The 24595-nt window shown below is 44.4% G+C and overlaps 1 protein-coding gene across 1 annotated transcript in view; it reads left to right on the forward strand.

Moving 5' to 3' along the window:
* Positions 1-13305, forward strand: part of CTSW (cathepsin W) — a 133283-nt gene extending 119978 nt beyond the window's left edge. The window contains exons 10-11 of the mRNA XM_082269650.1: positions 2813-2871; positions 13062-13305. Coding sequence (XP_082125776.1) covers positions 2813-2871; positions 13062-13139 — 137 coding nt within the window. The 3' untranslated portion in view covers positions 13140-13305. The remainder of the gene's footprint in view (positions 1-2812; positions 2872-13061) is intronic.
* Positions 13306-24595: the final 11290 nt, after the last annotated feature.

Here is a 24595-nt window from a genome sequence, read left to right on the forward strand (position 1 = left end):
AGCATTCCATTTTTTCTCTGACTGAGCCATATTGGAGCCTGTCAGGGCTACAGCAGTCCCTCTGGATGCAGACTTATTTCTGCTTATTTCTTTTAAAATTTGTGGCTATATACATCCAATGGACTACCTCCTGTGTCTGAGATATATTTCCACTTGACCCTTGAAAAAGGCGACTGTCCGAAACGCGTCTGGTCATCTTTGGAACCCTCAGTCACCTCAAGTCCAAGTGATGTAACACATGGCCACATGCTTTTAAAGTCCTTTTTTGTTTTGTGTCTTTTTCTTTCTGTATGTTTTTCCATATATATTTTGTACAATTAATAAAACTATGTATTGATTTCACTACTCAAGGTTTGGTCATTACCCTCAAAGTCCCATTCCAGGGGAATTCTTTCCAGTTTCTGACTGTAATCTGATCCGATCCATCAGACAGATTGGGAACCGATCCCCAATCCATGTGTTTTTAGTGGATAGGATCAGATCGGATGTCAGTGGTTGTAAACAGATACATGTCCATTTACATCCGCCAATCCATAGAGGGCAATGGATGATCCGATTGGGTGTGCTATGTCCACCCATTTGAAAGGGACCTAATTATCTGACTTTTTTGTACAGCAGTGGAATTGCACTGCATCTGAGCACCACAAACCAAAAATACTATTTAATTAATTTGTATTATTCAAAGAAATCTCCCCAATCCATCCATGTCTTCATGCTTTATTTTGCTGAGAAATCATTTTGAAAAACACCCCCTAGCATTTCTGGTCATGGCCATCTTGAGTAAGGGCAGATAAGTCCTTTATCATTTACTTCCTGGACTCCATCTGCTCTTAGCTCTGGCATAGGCTGAGCTGAGATCCCTCCCTCCTCTCCTGAAGACTCCTGGGATGTATGACATAATTTGCCTAGGCATGGAAACAAGAAAGTAACTGAAAAAGTAAAAAAAAAAAAAAAAAGTTTTAAAGTTAATTTGATATACTTCCCTATCTATTTCCAAAATTGCCAGGATTTATCTCTGCCCCTCAACCTGTGATTGGACAATGAAAGAGCTGCAGACTAATATACTGTATATCTGTTCACAATTTAGCTTAAAAAACTATAAAAAAAAAAAGACAGCCTATACCTTTCCTCATTAAAGGACATTATATACTGTTTTATAAAATATTAGGACTTTGGGAAACATGACAGCTGTACATACAATTGGCTTCAAGAGTAAGTCCACCCAAAAATGACACTATGATAAATCATTTTAGACTTATTTGGGCCCTGTCTCCCTTTATGTTTTAGATACTTAAACAGCAAGCTCTCCCTTCCACAATCCAGCATCTCCTGTTGCATTTTTAATGCTATAAAATAAATTAAAAACCCAATAATGGGCACAGCATGTGAGCAGACCCAACAACTAAACTATCACATCTACCAGAAACTGGAATGACATTTTTTGGTGGACTAACCTTTAAAGGTGAAACTATTATGTACACATAAACTAAAGGGTGAATTAGATTAAATAACCCAAAGCACCAGGCGGCGCTGATCAATCATACATAAAGAATGATCAACAATGATATGACCTATAATTAAAGGCCACAAATAATAAATAAATGAAATAAACAAAATATGCAGTAAATAGGACTACTTATAATGCAACAATAAAAAAAAAAAATATATATATATATATATATATATATATATAGATATAGATATATATATATATAAAATACAATGATATATAAAAAAACAAAGCTCGATAAATGCAGTCCATTTAATATGGGATGATCCTGAAGTACACCATGTGAGGGGATTCTTATAAACTATATAGATAATCCTCCACCACACCACGTGCAGCCTCTCCCAATGGTACCGCACTCACCAGAAATCAATGGGTCAAAGGCATAACATTTCCCTCAGGTGCAGCTGGGACCTCACTGGCCACCCCAAACTGGATATCCTTAGGCAGATAGGATCAGCTATCCTGGAATCAGCAAATCTCTCCCCACCATTCCTCTTCAATCCAAAAACAGAGGGGGATCACCAGGATTCTTAGCCACACTCTCCACCCAAAATTCCAGAACCAATTCCAATCATAGGACATGAAAGATATGTAAAGAGGGGAGGGAGCCGCTCATAGTGTTGTAAGATATTAACTTTATTTTCCCATATAAACCTCCCTCACTTATTACACTTACAGCAATATCATAAAACAAAAGCATATATCAAGCCGTAGGAACAGCAGGACCTGCATCACACATCCTCCCCCAATCACCGACCAGCAGTAGAACTAAGCGATAGATGGTAATGATAGTCCGTAGTTGCTTAACAGAGCCGCGTGGTAACGCCCTTATGCGTATCGTCACGGACTTTATCAGAGGATGGGAATTTGTCTTTGTATTATTTTGTTATAAGCATAAATAAGCATATTTAATTATGTACTCCCCCCCCCCAAATATGCCACATTTGGCATTATAATTTTTTTTGGGGTGGGGCATGTACCTAGTTCCGCTCGAGCTGCTCCTCTTCCCCTTTCTCCTTGAAATCTTCTGGAACACGTCACAAGTCCCAAAAGATTGCCGACCAATGGGGAGGCTTGCACATGCACAGTGCACACCCGGCTGCGAAGCCGCAAGCTGTCACAGCCGGGTGCCTGCCCTTGCAATGCTGGCGCCTCAGGGAGGAGAAGGTGAGAAGCGAGGCTTAGGACATCGCTGGACTGTAAGGACTTTTAATATACACAAAAAATGAGTGGAACTCCGCTTTAACATGTATGTACATTTTCTTTTGTCATGACATAACAAGACCTATATTTTACATTTAGAGAAACATATTCCTTACTGGATTGTGAAGAACAGCTATGGTCCTAACTGGGGAGAAAAGGTAAACACTGCATTCACCTGATGTTCTTATACTTATTAAAATGTAAAGCCTTCATTTTTCCCGCACCTTCCCGAACCCCGATCTGACAGCTAGCGGAGGATCTTCTTCCACCCCCATCCTCCCCCACCCCCCGCTAGCAGTCACAATAAAAAAAGATATAAAAAAAAACAGCCCAGCCGCATCACTCCTACAGTGTCCAGTGTATAGAAAACGACAAGGTCCGCCAGCCTTTGTGCCTGTTGGCTTGTAGTTTTCAAAGAATTACCATGGCGCTGTGGAGTGCAGTGGAAGTTCATTATCTCTTCCTGTCAGATTGTATCTGCTAGCCCATAAGGAATGCACTGTCACACAGATACTGGCAGATCTACTGGAAACCTGCATGGCACCAGGGAACTGCTGATCACTGACACAAAGCAGCCGTCCTTTCCTCTTTATGTTTACTAGCCCTCTGCATTGGTATCAGAATAAGCCTGTATCCGAAGTTCTGTGTCATAAGGATATACTTTCACATCTACTTTTAATCGCACCAAAAATTATACAACAGGTCACACCAGTGCCATCTTATCGAATGGGCATGCTGGACATTTGCCCAGGGGCCCCACTTGTCCGAGGGCCCTCACCTGCCCAATGACGCAGCCCTAGTTAAGCATTAGTCCCGATTCCCGTGTGCATCCCGCCGCCAAACTTATCAGCTGGCAAGCGCCTGTAGGTCCTGCGCTGCTGTCAGACCTCTTAGACCATGGAGGGGGAGCCCACAACTGCAGGAATGCCTGTCCGCCTCCACGGGAACAGGCACACACAGGACAGTCGAGTCTGACTCCCGTTCGTGTGTTTTCCGGAATCAGCCACCAAACTTTGTAGCTGTCATTAACCTGGCACTGCTGGTCCAATAAATATCGCCTTATCGATAATGTGCATTTTTATTATTATTTTTATTATTATTGGGTGATTGTGTAGGCAGGGCCCCAGTGCACTGCATTGCCCGGGGCCCATTAATGCTCTTAAGATGGCACTGATCACACTGCAGTCCTGCAGATTACACAGTGAAAGCAATTCTGTAATAATCTGCTGGGCTGAACTGTCAGTTTAATAGTTTGGGGAAGTGGCAGTAGGATATATGAATGTTCTAAGCTTAAAGCTAAACTACACAATACTTACCTCCCTTTAACGATCTAATGTTCCTTGCTGGGTGTTTGACAGCGGCCATCTTCATTGGCTGGTGTGGGATGATGTCATGCCTGTGCATGTTCAGGGGTGCAGTTATCCCGACACACAAGCTATGTGTTGGAATTCAAATGCAGCTCAGTGTACATTCAAGGAAGACTGTGAGCAGACAGGTAGGTTTATTTTATTGCATGTCCTTTCTGCAACAAACAGCCTGCCTGCTTTCAGTTTTTTCATAGCCCTGTAGGTTGTGGACGTTATGGTGCCTATCTAATCATTTTTTTAAACTATCGATGCTCCCTGCTGATACCACTGCTTGTGGAAGAGAATTCTGCATCCTTACTGCTCTGACAGTAAAGAACCCTTTACGCAGTTTAAGGTTAAACCGCTTCTCTTCTAATTTTAGTAAATGGCCACATGCCTTTTTAAATTCCCTTTCACTAAAAAGTTTGTTCCTTATACTAGGGTCGCCAGTACGGTATTTGTATATTGATATCCTATCCCCTCTCAAGTGTCTCCTCTCCAGAGAGAATAAGTTCAATGCTTGTAATCGTTCCTCATAGCTGAAATCCTCCAGTCCCTTTATTAGCTTTGTTGCTAAGAATTACTGTTTTATCTCTGGAGTGAATCCCCTTTTTAATACATGCCAGTATTCTGTTGGCTTTGCTTGTCATCTACTAGGACCCCCCAGGTCCTTTTCCATCCTAGATTCCCCCAGAGGTTCTCCCCCAAGTGAGTATTTTTGGCACCCAAATGCATTACCTTACATTTTCCAACATTGAACCTCATTTCTTGTAGTTGCCCACCCCATTATTTTGTTCAGGCCTTCTTGTAAGGTTTCCACATCCTGCATAGAAGTTATTGCCCTGCTTAGCTTAGTATCGTCCGCAAATACTGAGATTGAGCTGTTTATCCTATCCTCTAGATCAGGAGTTCCCAAACTGTGGGTCGGGACCCACTTGTGGGTTGCGAGCTGCGTTTGAGTGGGGCACGCTGAGCCGGAAATCACTGAGGGCAGGTCCCCCTTAAATTGTGCTGTGTAAGCCCGTGTAAATTACGGAGAGCCACAGCAGTCAAATGGCGATGGATTTAGGACCCTGCCCATGCAGTTTACGGAGGCTGGTCTGCATTTCCCACGAGGAGGATACTTGCATCAGTGAGTATGTATGTGGGCTGTTATGTAGAAGGTAGGATATGTTCATGGGGTGCAGAGCCAGCTCCTCGGTCCTGCTGGCGGCAGCAGTGGTGGCTAGACTGGCGGCGGGATTCTCTCAGCTCTAGGGGGCAGAGACCCAGCCTCGGTTTCATAGGAGAACCAGGTGGCCCGGCGGTGTCAGGAGTTCGTGGCAGCTTCTGTGACCCCCAGTAGAGGATCTGAAGGAGAAGAGTCAGAACACCAAGACCAGCCTAGAGCTCCTCAGCATGGAGACTCTGGGTGAGGTGTGCTGGGGCCCTGGAAAGGGCAAACAGGGGCTTCACCTTCACTGTGGACCACTAGGAGAGGAAGGAGGGTGAGTGCCATATAGCCTGCTGATCACTGTCCTGGGGTGGTTGATTTCTGTCCTCTGCCTGCCTTATACTGTCTATGAGGGTGCTGATTACTTACAACTCTGCTTATATGCCACACATGACACAGGTTTCTGACCCCCTCACTTAGAACATGGTGGCCACACATAAGTAAATACTTTATGTATTATTTTTATTTAATATTATATCTTTATTATTATTTGCATTTATATAGCGCCAACAAATTCTGTAGCACTTTACAATATTCAATTATAAGCAAGTGGGTCCCAAAAAATAACTGTATTCCAAAGTGGGTCTCGGCCCAAAAAAGTTTGGGAAGCCCTGCTCTAGATCATTTATGTAGAAATTAACCACTTGCCTACAGTGCACTTTCACCCCCTTCCTGCCCAGACCGATTTTCAGCTTTCAGCGCTCTCACACTTTGAATGACAATTACTCAGTCATGCAACACTGTACCCATAAAAAAATCATGTCCTTTTTTCCACACAAATAGAGCTTTCTTTTGATGGTATTTAATCACTACTGGCTTTTTTATTTTTTGTGCTATAAATAAAAAAAGACTGAAAATATTGTGAAAAAACGAATTTTTCTTTGTTTCTGTCATAAAATTTAGCAAATTAGTCATTTTTCTTCACAAATTTTGGCCAAAATTTATACTGCTACTTATCTTTGGTAAAAATACCCAAAATAAGTGTATATTATTTGGTCTTTGTGAAAGTTATAGAGTCCACAAGTTTGGCGCTAATCATTGAAAATTGATCACACTTGATCACACCCGATGTACTGAAGGCCTATCTCATTTCTTGAGACACTAAAAAGTCAGGAAAGTACAAATACCCCCCAAATGACCCCTTTTTGGAAAGTAGACATTCCAAGGTATTTAATAAGGGGCATGGTGAGTTTTTTGAAGTTGTAATTTTTTCCCACAATTCTTTGCAAAATGAAGATTTTTTTTGTTTTTTTTGTTTTACAAATTGACGTATTAACGGGTTATTTCTCTCACACAGCATATGTATACTTGCAACTACACCCCAAAACACATTCTACTACTCCTCCTGAGTATGGCGATACCACATGTGTGAGACTTTTTCACAGCCTAGCCACATACAAAGACCTAACATCCAAGTAGCACCGTCCGTCATTCTAGGAGCATAAATTACACATATAATTTCCTGACAACCTATTGCACTTTTGAAGGCCCTGGAGCACCAGGACAATGGAAACGCCCATAAAATCACCCAAATTTGGAAAGCAAACAGCCCAACGTATAATTTTTGAAGCATAATAAGTCTATTGAATATGTCATTTTTTTCCCACAAGTTTTTGGAAAATGTGGAAAGAAAATGAAAACACATTTTTTTTACATAAAGCTGTCCATTTATGCAATATTTCTAACACATAGCATGTACATAGCAAAAATTGCACCCCAAAATACATTCTGCTATTCCACCTGAGTATGGCGATACCACATGTGTAACACTTTTACACAGCCTAGCCACATACAGATGCCTAACATCCAAGTAGCACTTTTCACAAAGTTGTCCATTTATCCACTTTAAGACTGGGCCTATTTTTGACACTTGGTGTTTACAGGCTAAAATATTTTTTTTTGCTAGAAAACTACTTAGAACCCCCAAACATTATATATATACATTTTTTAGCAGAGACCCTAGAGAATAGAATGGAGATCGTTGCAATATTTTTTATCACACCATATTTGCGCAGCAGTCTTCCACATGCAATTTTTTTGAAAAAAATGTACTTTTTTGAATAAAAAAATAAGAAAACAGTAAATTTAGCCCAATTTTTTTCCATAATGTGAAAGATAATGTTACGCCGAGTAATTAGATACCCAACATGTCATGCTTTAAAATTGCGCACACTCACAGAATGGCGCCAAACATTGGTACTTAAAAATCCCCATAGGCAACCTTTTAAAAATGTCTTCAGGTTACCAGCTCCTAGAGGAGGTCTAGGACTCAAATTATTGCTCTTGCTCTAACGATCGCGGTGATACCTCACATGTATGGTTTGAATACCGTTTACATATGTGGGCGGGACTTGCGTATGCGTTCGCTTCTGCGTGCGAGCTAACGGGGACAGGACGCTTTAATTTTTTTTCCTATTTATTTTATTTATTCATTTTTTATTTTTACACAGTTTTAAAAAAAAAAAAAATGTCTTGATCATTTTTATTCCTATTACAAGGAATGTAAACATCCCTTGTAATAGAAATAGGCATGACAGGTCCTCTTTATTGTGAGATCTGGGGTCAAAAAGACCTCACACCTCACAACTACACTAAAAAAGAAAAAAAAATATTGTTGAAAAAGAAAAAAAAAAAAAATTGGCCCTTTAAACCGGTTGCTAGGCAACGACTTTTGACGTAGCTCCGGTCCTCCAAGACCATAGAGTCGAGTGAGGGCCATCTTGCCCTCACTCAAATTGCTGTCTCTGAGGATCCGGGACCGGATAGTTTTCCCCGCTACTGGAAGGTCCGTGAAGCTGGGAAAACATCTGGGACACGGCGGGAGGCGGGGGCACCTCTTCCCCTGCACCATAAGGGTAATTTCGCTGCGAATCTGACAATGGGACCACCCTTATCTGAAAGGTGACTGCCCGCCGTTTAAAAAAATACCGGGGTTATGGCAGCTATCTGCTGCCATAACCCCAGTATTTAGCTTTTAATGGCCGATGTATATAGTCGTTAGGCGGTTGCATGTATATAGCAAAAATTGCACCCCAAAATACATTCTATAAAGGAAAGTGTACAGGAATAGTCCGAGTCCATCTCCGATCCGCTACTATTAGCGATTTCAAATTCCGAATCGGATTCAGATACTGATGAGAGCTCCCCGGTGCTCTCATCAGTCATGGAGAGGACCTGAAGGGCCTCCTCGCTGCTGTACATCCTTTTTGACATGCTGGCTGTGATGGGCTGTGCGACGGCGGGTGACGGTTGACTGCGGATGATCACTGATGGGTGGCAAGTGACGATCACTGATGGGTGGCAGGTGACGGTCACTGATGGGGTGACAGATGACGATCACTGATGGGGTAACAGGTGACGATGACTGATGGGGTGACAGATGACAATGACTGATGGGGTGACAGGTGATGATGACTGATGGGGTGACAGATGACAATGACTGATGGGGTGACAGGTGACAATGACTGATGGGGCGACAGGTGACGATGATTGATGGGGTGACAGATGACGATCACTGATGGGGTGACAGGTGATGATGATTGATGGGGTGACAGGTGATGATCACTGATGGGGTGACAGCCAAGTGACAATGATTGATGGGGTGACAGATGACTATCACTGATGGGGTGACAAGTGACGATGATTGATGGGGTGACAAGTGACGATCACTGATGGGGTGACAAGTGACGATGATTGATGGGGTGACAGGTGACGATGACTGATGGGGTGACAGGTGACGGTGATTGATGGGGTGACAGGTGACGGGCGATGGTCACCGATGGGTGACAGGTGCACTTTAGGCTATGTTCACATGTGAGCGTAGCGATCGCGGGAAGAATCACCGCGATTCTGCCCGCGATCCAGAAATCATTGCAAATTGCGGGACGCCTGTGCGTTGCCCGTGATTTGCAATAGAGCCCCAAACGCTGTGCAATGTTGCCGCCATTTCCGCCTGCCGAATCGCGGTAACATCGTACAAACAACGCATGATGCCCCAAAGAAGCTCTTGTACCTTTTTTTGGTGTCATGCGTTGTTTGCGCGATGTTACCACGATTCGGCAGGTGGAAATCGCGGCAACATCGCACAGCGCTTGGGGTGCTATTGCAAATCACGGGCAACGCACAGGCGTCCTGCGATTTGCAATGATTTCCGGATCACGGGCAGAATCGCTGTGATTCTGCCCGCGATCGCTACGCTCACATGTAAACGTAGCCTTATGGGTGGCAATTTCTGGGCACTGATGAGGTGACTGTTGGGTGACAGGTGCAATTGGGGGGGGGGGCTGAGGACTGTGTGGGGACATTTATTGGTGTGCTTTTACTTTGACAGGTATACAGAGCAGTAACTCACTGTTTCTGGCTCTGCTCTCGTCACACTGGAAACTGTGTGAGGAGAGAAGATCTAGTAACAGTGAGTTACTGCTCTGTATTTACATTTGTGATCGGCTGTGAATGGATTCACAGCCGATCACATAGTAAACAGCCACTGTCAGTGACTGTTTACTACTGCCGGTGACTAGTTGTGTTCCTAGGGAACACAGAGCCACCGACATGACCGCGCTGCGCGCTCCCGATCGTGCATGCGCGGTCTTCTTCCGGGCTTTCCTATTGTGATCGGCTGTGTGATTGGAACACAGCCGATCACGTGGGAAACAGCCATGCCCATTGGCTGTTTCCCCCCTGCCGGTGACGCGCTGTGTCCCGGGGACACGCCGCCACCGACAGTGCAGGGCGGCATGCACACGGACGCCCTGCCTGAATGGGCCGACGTCATATGACGTCCGCCCAGAACAATGGCCGCACCGTCCCGCCGTCATTTGACGGTGGGCGGTCGGCAAGTGGTTAAACAAGATTCGTCCCATCCTTGGGGGACCCTACTTTCCACACCAGACCATTCCGAGTACTCGCTATTTATCACCACCCTTTAGACCCGCCCCTGAAGCCAGTTTTCAATCCAGGTACCCTATGGTCCATGCCTACATACCCTAGTTTGTACATTAAAGATTTGTGGAGAACTGTATCAAATGCCTTTTCAAAATCCAGATACACCACATCTACAGGTCTTCCTTTATCTAGATGGCAGCTCACTTCTTCATAGATAGGTTAATAGATTGGTCTAGCAAAAACAATTCTTCATGAATCCATGCTGATTACTACTAATAATACCTTTTTCATTCATTAATAAAATCTTGTATATAGTTCCTTATCATCCCCTCCAATAGCTTGCAGACTATTGATGTTAGGCTAACCAGCTTGTAGTTCCCAGGGATATATCTAGGCCAGTGGTGGCTGGTGCATTGGGGGCGCAGGGGCGCCGCCCCCCTATCCATGTGTCCGGCCCCCTAATCTACATGCGGGGTGCCGGACGCATGGACTTCAATGGGGCTTTTTTTTTTTTTTTAGCAATGTGATTAGAGCCAGAGGCTCTAATAGGCTAAAAAAAGGGTGGTCTCGGGGCACAGAGGACTGCGTCCCGAGCCCACCCAGTTGTGTGACAATAGTAAATGAAAATTTGCTATTGTCACATGGATCCTCCTCTTGGCCAATCAGGAAGCGGGTCTTGAGACCCGTTTCCCGATTGGCCAAAAGGAGAAGCCATGCCATTGGGCATGGAGGAGGAGGGAGGAGATGCAGAAGACAGGAGGAAGGAGCCGAAGCTGCTGCCGCCTGCTGCTGCAGATATCCAGGCAGGGTGAGTGAGTGGGGAAGGGGGGTCCTGTCCTCTTTCCTGTCCCCTGTGTCCTGTCCCCTGTCCTGCTGTGGTCCGGGGGGGGGGGTATGATGCATGGCCTGGTGTGGTCCGGGGGGGGTTATGGTGCGGTCCATCTGTCGCCCCCGGCCCATGGAGCACCTGCCGCCACTGATCTAGGCCCTTTTTTAAATATTGATGCCATGTTGGCTTTTCTCCAATCAGCTGGTACCATTCCAGTCAGTAAACTGTCCATAAAAATTAGGAACAATAGTCTGGCTATTACCTAGCTGAGTTCCTTGGGGACCCTCGGGTGTAAGGCATCTGGTTCCGATGACTTATTTATGTTAAGTTTTTCAAGTCTTTTTCTGAGTCTGTCTTCTTGTAACCATGAGGGTGCTTCCTGTGGCATGTTATTAACATTAACATTACAGTCTAGGGTACTGTATCCCCCAGTTCTTTTGTGAAGACCGAGGAGAAGAATTTATTCAAAACCTTTGCCTTCTCTGTCCTTTGTAACCAAAATCCCTTTATCACCCTTTATGGGGCCAATATGTTCTGGCCTCACTTTCTTACTATTTATATACTTAAAGAATTTCTTGGGTTTTTTTTTTACTCTCTTCCGCTATGTGCCTTTCATGTTCTATCTTAACCGTCTTAAATGCGCTCTTACGTTTCTTATTCCATTCTTTGTAATGTTTGAATGCTGCCAATGACCCCTCAGCCTTGTATTTTTTAAAGGCCTTTTCTTTTGTTTTTATATACATTTTTATGTTGGAGTTTAGCCACCCAGGATTTATTTTAGGTTTTTTTTTTTAATTATTACCTGTTGGAATGCCCTGGCCAATACCTTTATTTGTATGCTCTTAAAGCACTCCCATTTTTCCACAGTGTTCTTTGTTCCTAGGATTCTATCCCATGTAATATAATCTAGCAAAGAGCACAGTTTAGGGAAGTTGGCTCTTTTGAAATTCAGTGTTCTTGTATTACCCTTTGTGTTTCCTATTTCTGTGATTTATACTGAAACAAATTGACCTGTGGTCACTGTTTCCTAAGTTGCCCCGCATTTCTACGTCCTCGATCAGGTCTGTCTTGTTCATAACGAGTAGGCCTAGTGATGCATTGTTTCTTGTTGGTGCATTCACCATCTGACCCATGAAATTTTCCTGCAAGACATTTAGGAAATGGCGAATCTTAGACGAATGCGTGTTTCCTTCTGCCCAGTCTATATCTGGATAACTAAAATCCCCCATTATAAAGACATTTCACATCCTTACCACCATTCCAAGCTGTGATAGGAGGTCCACCTTCAGGTTAGGGGGCCTGTAGCATACACCCAGTATTACTATCCCCTTAGTTTCCTCCCTTTAAAACTCTACCGATAAGGATTCCACCTCTTCCCTAGCTCCATTAGTGATATCTTCCTCCATATTCACCATTGCCTCCTGTTGTCAATAAAATTCAGTGAGGTGGGAGGGGACGGGGTGGGGCTGACATGCTATATGTGTCTTTAGACACACAGAGCCCAGCTCGGGAGCAAGCCTGCATGTCTGCCCCTATATCAAGTGCTTGCTATGGGGGCAGACACTGAAGAGGATGAGAGGACAGCACTGGTGAAGAAAAAGGAGGTTTGGGGCCGCTCTGTGCGATACCATTGCAAAGAGCAAGTAAGTATAACATGTTTGTTATTCTAATAAAAAAAAGATTTGTATATGGACATGGGATCCAGGGTTGCCCAACTCCCACAACCTTTAATGGCAAAATGTGGGAAATGTACTGACAGAGCAAATTTTTTGTACTGTCAACTTGAAATATATCAGAAGCCCCTATTAAAAAATAAAATCAATATTTATACAGCAATAAACATCACATAAAGGTCAAAAATACCCACAAAAGTGTGACAAAAAGTGAGCATGCCTCACTATTTTGCTTCAGGGATTACTACACAGGTGGAACAAAAGCTGCAACACAGACTTGCCATCATGCATTTTACTTTTTGCTGAAAATCCCAATACACTCATCTAACTGTTTTAAGTGAATATAACATTTTTTGTAGTACATTTATTTCAAAGTATAACATGTTAATTTTTTAATTCACAGGGGTATTTTAACATTTTTCTTGGAAAAAATATTTGTGGGATTTCAAAATACCCATTAGCTGCTACTGTGAAGAAGTGAAAAAGTACACAATAATTGTATGCTTACAGGTATCAATGTATATACAATGCCAGTAAATGAAATTAGTGAAGATTTAATAAAGTAGTTCTAAAATTAGGTTTATCTTTATGTCCTCATTTAGCAGAAGTTCCAACTTCTTTGAGAAATGTGTGACTTCCTTTTCAAACTGATGTGATCTATCTATCTATCTATCTAACAGTATCCGTTTCCTGGTCTCAAGGCAACCTTTTGCAAAAAAAAAAAAAAAAAGAAAAAAAGCATTTAATAAAACAATAAATGCATTTTTATTACAACCACTTAACAAATGTACTGTAAGTATTAAAATTGCCCTTTTGTCTGATAATAGCATTTCCTTGTACATATATTATGTGTCCTAAGCACACTTGAATCATGACTTTCTTTTCTACAAAACCCATGCACTTAGCGTCATGTGATTAGAATTCTCTTTTGGAGGAAGCTTGCTGTATGGGCAGGTTGTTTTTGTGAACTGATCACGGAGGGCTTATGTAGCCCAGGACCGACTGTCCTTATAATTGAAATATATACGCATATATGCCCCCCTTTCCTGCCTGAAGCACTTCATATACTAAGGAGAGGTCATTCATTGTTACCATCCAGGGCCCAAAGGCTGGGAATATAGCATCTCCTGGAACGCACAGAAAAGGCTGCTTCTCGTCCCTACTCAAAGCCACTTCTATATAATATTAGATCCATCATACTTATGGTGAATATATACATATAATTTGGAAATATACCAAGGAGAGGACCCCTACCCTTTCTGGCTGCGATCCCTGTTCAGGAGGCTACAGTGAGGGTAAACCTAGAAGCCCTGCGTTTGGTGACACAGTTTGGATTTTAAGTATTGGATCCAGTGCAATAAATCTGTCTATGACGTTTGTATAGAATTTATATTGGAAATACGGAAGAAACATCTTCCAAGCAGCATCTAGTATCGCTACAACCTTGTCGTCTAGCATGAGTCACTACCAAGAAGGAAATACCGGTCTGTTATGGTCTCTCAGGCCCTGAGGAAGCCTTGAGCGAAACGCGTGGGCTTGCTGGGGACCTACCTTGACCGAATCCAGCTTGAGACCCACTTTCCATCCTACACAGGCTTTTTTTCTGGTCATATCCCCTTAGGGGATTTGTTTCTATATTGCTAGTGACTCTCAAATGTTTGATTTTAGTATTGTATGTCAGTCTGATGCATGGTTGTCCATGCGTAGTTTTATCCTGTAACCATCAATAAAATGTATTTTGGTTTTATATAAATTGGTTTTGCGTCTGATCCTTCTACTCCCACTGGCCTGCAAAGCCCCATCTTTTTCTATCCTATTTTTTGTTGTTCTCTCATAGGGGTAAGGGCCTAAACTACACGGAAATATTTGTATAGACTTGCTGTATGCTTTATGCCCAGATACTGTATACTATTCAACTGTACACATCACAAAGCAAGAGAAAGCAACAAAATCCAAACTAGCAAAAAAGAGTAAACTGGTCCAGTGGTGTACAAAGCATAATATGTAGGTAGGAAACAGGCAATTGTTCCAATATATGGGCAATCTTGACAATATGCAGGCAACAGTGGAGCAATCGCTACCAGACAATGGCAGCCATGACTACACAGTGATGAACAAAAAATGTATAGTACTACACTGATAGGTGTACGGAAAATCTCACAGACACACACACCCCTCACCTTAGCTTTCTTGGATATCTGTGATATTACTTTTTTTTCTCAGTTTTCATGCTGCTGAACCTCAGTCTGTCTGTAATTGAACATGCAAATAGGATAATAATGCCGCGCTACATCTTAAGTGATTACATAAAGCTGATTTCATTAAATTAAACAGTTCTGTTTTTAATTGGTTGAGCCAGATGGACTTATGTCTTTTTTCAACCTCACTAACTATGTAACTATGTGTACCACCATCAGTGTATACATGTACTAAACAGTAAATAGTGAGTAATGGAGAGAGTTGGAGCTGGAGAGAGTCCAGAGAAGGGCAACTAAACTAATTAGGGGTTTGGAGGACCTTAATTATGAAGAGCGTCTACAATCGCTTAATTTATTCTCCCTGGAGAAGAGACGCCTGAGAGGGGACATGATAGCAATTTACAAATACCTCAATAGTGATCTTAGCATAGAAAAAAAGCTAGTTAGTAGCAAGGATGGCATGAGGACGCGAGGACATACAATGCGATTAGAGGAGAAGTGTTTTAACTTCAGGCAACGCAGGGGGTTCTTTACTGTTAGTGCTACAAAATTGTGGAATTCTCTACCACAAGAGGTAGTTTCTGCAGGAAGTATGGCTACTTTCAAAAGACTTTTGGACATACATCTTAAGGATCAGAACATAAGGGGGTATGAGGGATGATTACGGTCACACACACCTACACAGGTTGAACTGATGGATTATTGTCTTTATTCAACCTCAACTACTATGTAACTAAGTAATAATGATCGAGTTGAAAACAATGGTATTGCAGTTCATAGAATGTGAAGGCCATCTGTTGGAGCCTAGCAAATCCTGCTCTGTGCAGGCACCATTGGAAGGAATATCAATCTACCCCACTTTGCTTTCAATTGCATGGCACCCTGCAACTGGCTGTACCCCAGGCTGCTCAGACCCTCTGCACTGAATGGACCTTTTAAAGGGGCAGCTGCCCTGGGCCCATCGGAAGATCCTCCAGTGTGCCCTCTTGTTGTCTAAACACTGCAGCCAGGATCACAGGTCTTTAAAGCTGCAGAAGCACAAGTTTGTAAATAGGAGCAGACCCCTTCAGATCAAGGGAGAAAAAGAATACCATCTTCTCTTTCCTTGTGTATCAGTCATTTAATTGTCCTGCTGGGACAATCACTTTGTAACCCAGCGACAACATAGGAAGGCAGGGAGATTCAAATACCCCTTTAACGGGAACCTGTGCATTCCAAGTGAGGTGCAGTCATATGAACAAATTCACCAATAAGTGAGCTTCCTTGAGATCTGCTGTAAAGTTGTTGTAAAATATCCAGTGAAGTGACTAGCCTCAGGTGATACACAGAGAAGAAATAAATCTCCCTACATAAATTGTACCTGTTTATCTGCAGCCATATCTTCTGTACAGTCTTTCAAAACACACATTTAACACAGCATACCTCAGTGGGAGGGGGTGGGGGGGGGGGATCATCACACACAGTGCAGAGCTGAAGTACACAGTTCCATGAAATCTGATAGCGTATTGGTGTGAAGGGACACACCTACCTCAAACAGGCTCGCAGAGAAAGTTTATGAGTAATCTAATATGTGCTGGGGGGGAGCCATCTCCCGCAATGCTGAGGTGTTAGCTTAAAGTTCTGTTTGGGACTCATGCAGATAGCAGAAAGGGGATTTTCAATTCTGCGGTTTACAACCACTCGAGGCTTGGTTCACATATATGGTGAACCCACATCCAATTTGCATGACAGGCGAGTGTGACCGGCTCTCAATGGAGCCGGTTTACACAGCTCCGGGGTGGCCGTGGTCCAGATTGCAAAATGGTCTTGTGCGTGTTTGGGTCTGGTTCAGGTGTGAGATCAGGCAAAAATTCGGACCTGAACCGGTGAACAGACATGCACCGAAGCCCAGGCGCGAACACGCTGCCGCACATATGTGAACCCAGCCTTAAAGTGATTGTAAAGTCTTGTTTTTTTTTCAATAAAAATAATGTTATACTTACCTGCTCTGTGCAGTTGGTTTTGCACAGAGCAGCCTGGATCCTCCTCTTCCCGGGTCTCTCTTCCGCTCTCCTGGTCCTTCCCTCCTTTTCAGTGCCCCCACAACAAGCAGCTTGCTAGAGGGGCACCTGAGCCAAGACACAGCTCTGTATATCCATTCAGACACAGAGCTGTGGTTTGGACCCGCCCCCTCTCTCCCCTCATTGGCTAACTGACTTTGATTGACAGCAGCCGGAGCCAATGGCACCGTTGCTGTGTCTTAGCCAATAAGGAAGAAAGTTGTGGATGGCTGAGACAGTCGTGGACATCGCTGAATCGAGATGGGCTCAGGTAAAAATTGGGGGGGGGGGGGAGTGGCTGAGGTTGGCTGCTGCACACAGTAGGTTTTTTTTATCTTAATGCATTAAGATAAAAAAAAAAAAACCCTCTGACTTTACAACACCTTTTAAAAATCATTGCTCTGTAGATCCAGAGGAAGGTGAAGAAAACCCCAGAGAATATTTAGCAAAGGTAAAAAAAATCTCCTCACTCCATCAATCCCACATGCACCATTGAAGTGTTTTCTGATACAAATTTAGACATACATAATGAGGGGAAATTATTAAAACTAGAGCAGCCAGAATCTGGAGCAGCTGCTCATGACATCCAATCAGCTTCTAGCTTTCATTTTCAAAGCCTAAAAGTGGCAAATTGGTAAAACACCTTTACATATACCCAGTGAAAAACAAGAGGTGCCGATCTAAGTACAGTATTGAATAAAAGAATACACATTTACACTCACTTTGTGGATAGGTAAAAGGGCTTATAAAGATAAGTCACGCCGTGTGCCAAGGATCCAGGTCTAGGGCTGTCACCTGTGGCATCCCAAGTTGCCGGCCACGTCGGTTGAGACTGGGGCTCTGGGGTAGTGGGCAGAGAACTAATCAATCTAACGTCATCAGGAGGATTAGGAGGCAGCGATGGAAGTAGTCAGGATGGCGTGCATTCGGAGCATGCATACCCCTTCCTCAGGCCTCTATTCCTCTATAAATGTGTATTCCTTTATTCAGTATTGCACTTAGTTTGGCGCCACCTGTTTTTATCTCTCTCAATTTTCTTCTTTTTTTTTTTAACATCTGTGCTTCATTGATTAGCCGTCTATTGTTATGGAGACAGCTTAAATTTCCAGATTGTCCCTCACTCTCTGTCCTAGTGAAAGTGATCACCAGGACAAATAATAAGAGTTAATCTCCCTAGTGGGAAGACAGATATCAATACAAAACTTGACATAGATTTTAAACCTTCCCCTAAAACTTAAATAAAATGGCCTTGGAAATATTAATCCTATTTACACCCCTCCCACTAACACCCCTCTAACTCCTGTATTTTTACTACTGTTGCCAGGTGCCTTGTCGTAATGCCCCACTCTTTCCTCCACTGCTGCTGGGATCTGTGTAAACAGCGGGCTTTGTGCAGACGCTGCCTCTTACCCTCAGCTTCCCTGCTATGCAGCTTTGAGCTGCTCTGTGATCCCCCACTCGCTACCCCTCACTTCTGGCAAGCAGCAAAGTAACCAATTAGGAATGGATGGATTAGGAGCATGGGACATGTAGTCCTCTTTGTCTGCCCACTGAAAGTAATGGGGCCTGAACTACAGCCCCCACCAGACCTAAAAGTGGTTCTAAAGGTTTAAATTGTATTTTTAAAAAAATAACAAACATGTTATATCTACCTGCTCTGTGCAAAGATGAGGCACAGAGCAGCCCTTATTTTTGGGTCCCCCTCCAGTGATCCTGGCTCCTCCCCTCTTCTGAGCTGAGTGCCCCCAATAGAAAGCCGCTTGTCATGGGGACAGTCAAGCAGGCTCGCTCCTGAGCCATGCTCCTGGGTATGGACATTGTCTATTTACACATGGAGCCTGGCTTGGCCCCGCTTCCTGTTCTCTCACTAGCTTTTTCTTGACAGTAGCAGGAGCCAATGGTTCCCACTCCTGTGTGAGCCAATGAAAAGACAGAGACACCAGAGAGCCACTGCTCTTATGAACATCGCTGGATTGAGATGGGGCTCAGGTAAGTATAGGGGTGGGCTGGGGGGAGGAGCTGAATCCCAAACCTTCATGAATAGAATGAATTAAGGTATAAATCTTCTGCCCTTAGAAACACTTGAAGTAGGAGGAGGGGAAAAAGCTGCCTTTTCTCAAGCTCTAGAGGATACAGCTTCCTCTTGCTCTGAGGGAGCCTGGAGAGTGCACATCGCTGTCCCATGTGCACTGTAACTGCTTTATATTATTGGCCAGAGTGGAATCCAGAGCACTGAGTTCAGAGGTGCTGACAGCCATAGTCCCCTGGGTGTAGAGCAGAGAGTGGACTGTGTGTGACAGGACGGTGAGCTGCAATATCACTGGGACTGGTGAGCTGCTGCTGTAGGGGTTTGTGATCTGCTGCTAGAGAGACTGAGACATTTAAGAACTAACCATACATCTATCTAGTAGCTTTATTGCTGCTTGCAGGCCTGACTGGGACAATTCTCATGTGCACCAACAGTATGCTAAGAGGTACCTCTCTGGAGACATGGCACCATATCCTAGCTATTCTTCTAGACTTCACTCTACACTAGTTATAGTATTATTATTCACATTACACTTATGCTTATTTGCATTGTTTATTGTTGACTTTGTTGAATTGTGAACTAATCCCAGTCTAGTGGTACAGAACTTTATTCTTAGTTGCCTTGGCATAGAGATTATAATGTTTACCATATTGTATCTGAACCATCTTTTTGTGTGTTTATGTATGCTGAAACCACCATTCATTCTAACCCATACCAGTGCATTAAATAAATTTACCAGTAAACGGTCTTGTGTCAATTTCCTGGTGCTAATTCCCAGCTAAGTTAAAAGGTATCTACACTTGTGTTCCTATAAGTACTTGTAGTAACTTTCATATAACTAGGTGTATCAGAGAAGCTAAGGTTGTTCTAAAAGTCAAGGCACAGAACAGAGAACCCAAATTACCAAGCTGCTCCTTTGGGGGTAGTACTAAACAATAGTACAAAAATTTCAAATCAGGCTAATTTGAAAAGTGCATTAATTTAATCTCTCTGCAGATCTGAGATACAGAGAGAAAATGTAGGTATGGTGGGGCAGATGTAGGCAACATTCAGGAAGAATTTAATCACATATAAGGTACACGTACACCACGCAAATAGAGGACTGCAGTCTTAAAGAGGTTGTAAATCTCAGAAAAAAAAAACTGCAAGCCAAAGGCATAATGAGCTAATATGCATTGCATACTAGCTTATTATGAAATACTTACCTTAGACAAAGTGCCGTCCGCTCACCGGTAACACGGCCGACATGTCCCTGATGAAGACACGTGGTCCCTTTTGTCGTCACGCATAGGGGAGGGGCAAGGACGGACGGAACGCTACACTGAATTACTCAGTTAGGCTGCCGGCTGCTATCCAGTGGATCGGGCGGCGGTTTCTCCCCACACCACCACGATTCGTTTCTGGAAGGGAGGCTGACTAAGGCTTTTTACAGAGTGGTGCACTTGATAGCACCTTTTAAATGTGAGTGAATATTTTTATTTTCCATAATAAATATGTTTAAAGGATGTCAGCACTATGTGAGTTTCTTCCTTTGCATATGATACACATCTGATGACTTGTGGGAGGAGCTGATGGTTGTGGAGGACCCTTACCTGGAAGTAATAAGGAAAGAGGTTGAGTTTCTTCCTTACATATGGCATACATCCGAGGGCTTGTGGAAGGATCCGGTGTTTGTGAAGAATCCTTACCTGTGAATACTAAGGAGATCCCATTAAGCAATATCTGACTATAGCTTAATCGCATAGTCGCATGTCATAACGTGAGCGCCCACTCACAAGGGGGTGCACGGTTTGCTGTGGCACTTCATTACCGCGTCACTTTGGAAGCACTGGTCACTTTTATGTGACCCTCTCATCTGCACTATTTAGCACTATTGGCACTTTGAAGAATCCGAATTTCTTTTATTTGCACTGATTCAACAAGGACTTTTTTGCACATAATGAACTTTGCATTAATTTATCAGTAGTGGTCGTATTCATTTAGCACTATAGGCACTTTATAAGAGTTTACTATATACCGGCACTTGTCTGGTGAGATTTGGCATGGACAATTTTTCATTTATTAATGTGTGATTTATTGATTTACACATTGGGCACACTATATATTCTATTTTTGTTCACATCGTTATATTAACATTATCTATTGCTTAATTTTCATTTATATTTTTGTGTATATACACATTGGATGTTTATTTACTTTTGAATTGTTTGGAGATCACAATATTGGTTTATGATATTTTTGCAATTTTTATTATATATTAAATGTGACCTATGTACTCAGACATAAAAGGAAACAGGGATGACTTGTTGTAGATTAGTCTATTTCCCTAAAACCCTGAAATCACAGGCCCTGGATATCAAATGTATGCTAAAACACGCAGCAATCTGCAATATCCACTTACTGCTAAAAGTTAGAGTTCCTCCTTAGTGAGTTATAAGTGTGTGTCCTTGAGTCACTGCAGGTCTGAACAACACAGAAGAGTCCTTGGAGATGAGGCTTTGAATCTTCAGCTAGATCTTAAAAAGGGCCCAATATGTCTTGACAAATGTGTTAATTCTTTTAGCAAGATGAAAGAGCTGATGCCAAGATGTCCTTTTACAGGGCTTGATGAAGTGAGTAAAGTAAAGGTGTCTGCATGCAGTGTCCTACCTAAAAGGAGGGTGAAAAAATTCTCCCAATATATCACATATTAAGGGGTCCATCAGTACTAGTATATCCCATGATAGGGAGCAGGGGCCCTATTATGGGATATACTGTGAGAGACACCCTATTATGGGATACACTGACTGAGAGTGGCACAAATCCCACAGTACAGACCCCCTAGCACAAACCCCCCTAGCACAAACCCCACAGTACAGACCCCCTAGCACAAACCCCACAGTACAGACCCCCTAGCACAAACCCCACAGTACAGACCCCCTAGCACAAACCGCACAGTACATGCCCCCTTCAATGTAGTGACCAGTATACATGCCCCCTTTCAATGCAGTGACCAGCATACATGTCCCCAATGCAGTGACCAGCGTACATTTCTCCAATGCAGCCAGTGACCAGTGTACATGTCCCCAATGCAGAGATCAGCGTACATGTCCCTAATGCAGAGATCAACATGCGTGCTTCCAATGCAGTGACCAGCATACATGTCCCCAATGCAGTGACCAGCATACATGTCCCCAATGCAGTGACCAGTGTACATGTCCCCAATGCAGCCAGTGACCAGTGTACATGTCCCCAATGTAGAGATCAGCGTACATGTCCCTAATGCAGAGATCAGCATGCGTGCTTCCAATGCAGTGACCAGCATACATGTCCCTAATGCAGTGACCAGCATACATGTCCCCAATGCAGTGACCAGCATACATGTCCCCAATGCAGTGACCAGTGTACATGTCCCCAATGCAGCCAGTGGCCAGTGTACATGTCCCGAATGCAGAGATCAGCGTACATGTCCCCAATGCAGTGACCAGCATACATGCCCCCAATGCAGTGAACAGCATACATGTCCCCAATGCAGTGACCAGCTTACATGTCCCCAATGCAGTGACCAGCATACATGTCCCCAATGCAGTGACCAGCGTACATGTCCCCAATGCAGCCAGTGACCAGTGTACATGTCCCCAATGCAGTGACCAGCGTACATGTCCCCAATGCAGAGATCAGTGTGCGTGCTTCCAATGCAGTGACCAGCATACATGTCCCGAATGCAGAGATAAGCGTGCGTGCCCCCAATGCAGCCAGTGACCAGTGCGATGTCCCCAATGCAGAGATCAGCGTGCGTGCCTCCAATGCAGCCAGTGACCAGTGCAATGTCCCCAATGCAGAGATTAGAGTGCGTGACCCCAATGCAGCCAGTAACCAGTGCAATGTCCCCAATGCAGAGATTAGCGTGCGTGCCCCCAAGGCAGCCAGTGACCAGTGCGATGTCCCCAATGCAGAGATTAGCGTGCATGCCCCCAATGCAGCCAGTGACCAGTGCGATGTCCCCAATGCAGAGATTAGCATGCGTGCCTCCAATGCAGCCAGTGACCAATGCGATGTCCCCAATGCAGAGATTAGCGTGCGTGCCCCCAATGCAGCCAGTGACCAGTGCGATGTCCCCAATGCAGAGATCAGCGTGCATGCCCCCAATGCAGCCAGTGACCAGTGCGATGTCCCCAATGCAGAGATTAGCGTGCATGCCCCCAATGCAGCCAGTGACCAGTGCGATGTCCCCAATGCAGAGATTAGCATTTGTGCCTCCAATGCAGCCAGTGACCAATGCGATGTCCCCAATGCAGAGATTAGCGTGCGTGCCCCCAATGCAGCCAGTGACCAGTGCGATGTCCCCAATGCAGAGATCAGCGTTCGTACCTCCAATGCAGTCAGTGACCAGTGCTATGTCCCCAATGCAGATATCAGCGTGCGTGCCCCCTTCAAAGCAGACACTTACCTCACTAGTCACGGACGGCGTGCTGCTCTGAGTCGGCCCGGGGCGGCGGCAGGATGCGGTGCGGTGACACGAACTTCTTCTTCCGGCGGCGGGATGCGGTGCGGTGACGCAAACTTCTTCTTCTGGCGGCGACAGGATGCGGCTCCTCTGTCTCCTCTTCACCGGCGGGCAGGAACTTAAGGTGAACGTGACGCCGGGGCGGTGCACCACCCCCAGGCGTCACGTCACCAGGTCCGATGTCCTCCTGTGATTGGTCCAGGCTGGACTCTGGACCAATCACAGCCCGGACATCGTGAAAGTGGGGTGTGTCAAGGCGCAATGCTCTGCGCCTCGACACACCCCCAGAAGAGCGCCAATCGGCGCCTCTGCCGGGTGAGGGTGGGGTCAAAACCCCCCCCCATACCCAGCACACAGTCCGGCGCCCCTAGTGGGCGAAAAATTGACTTTTTTTATTTAATCTTTTTTTTTACTGCCTTGTTTGAGGGGGCGGCGCCCCTGCGCCCTCTATGGGCGGGCCGCCACTGCCATCCTGGAATAACAGCTTCCTTCTCCTGCATCCAGTCCCGTTGTCTTGTGGTCTCCCCTCCTTGTTTCCAAGCAGACTTGTGATGTTTTACTGGTTTCCTCCTCTCCTTGACTTTCCCAGCTCTCCCTGGGCATGTTGGGGTATGTAGTCTTCCCCCAGGGATTGCTATGGGGCCACTTGTCTCTTGGAGTACATGTCCCAGAATGCTCTGCTTCTGCAGTCCTTCCTCTGAGATTGGCTCGCTCCCCCTGCCAATGAGGAAGCCAGGGAGGGAGCAGAGCAGCCTGGTATCCATGTGAGCACCACTCGCCTACTGTAACAGCACAAAGATAAGAGGGGAGGGGGAGAAATTCCTTGCAGCTTTGACAGGCTCTGTGCCCTAATGCCTGTCAGCACCACTGCCTAGTGTCTGGCAACAGCGGCGGGATCTACTCTCCCCCCCAAAGAACCTTTAGTCCTCTGAAGGATATTAAGAGTCCATGACCTTGTACATGCTTTTTAAAATACAACAGGATGCAAAACAGGTTAATACAAGCAAGACATTTTCATACATATACACATAGAATATTTCTTTAACTAGATCTTAGGTTTAAACAGCTCATATTATGACTGAGTTGACAGAGGAACCTTCCACCAATGGTCAGAAAAGGGGAGGTTGTTCTGTCTACAAGCCACCTTGGGATGGCCCAGCTAGATGTGCCAGGGGGTGAGTTGGG

This window comes from Pelophylax lessonae (assembly GCF_965119305.1).
Source record: "Pelophylax lessonae genome assembly, chromosome: 10".
Lineage (NCBI taxonomy): Eukaryota > Metazoa > Chordata > Amphibia > Anura > Ranidae > Pelophylax > Pelophylax lessonae.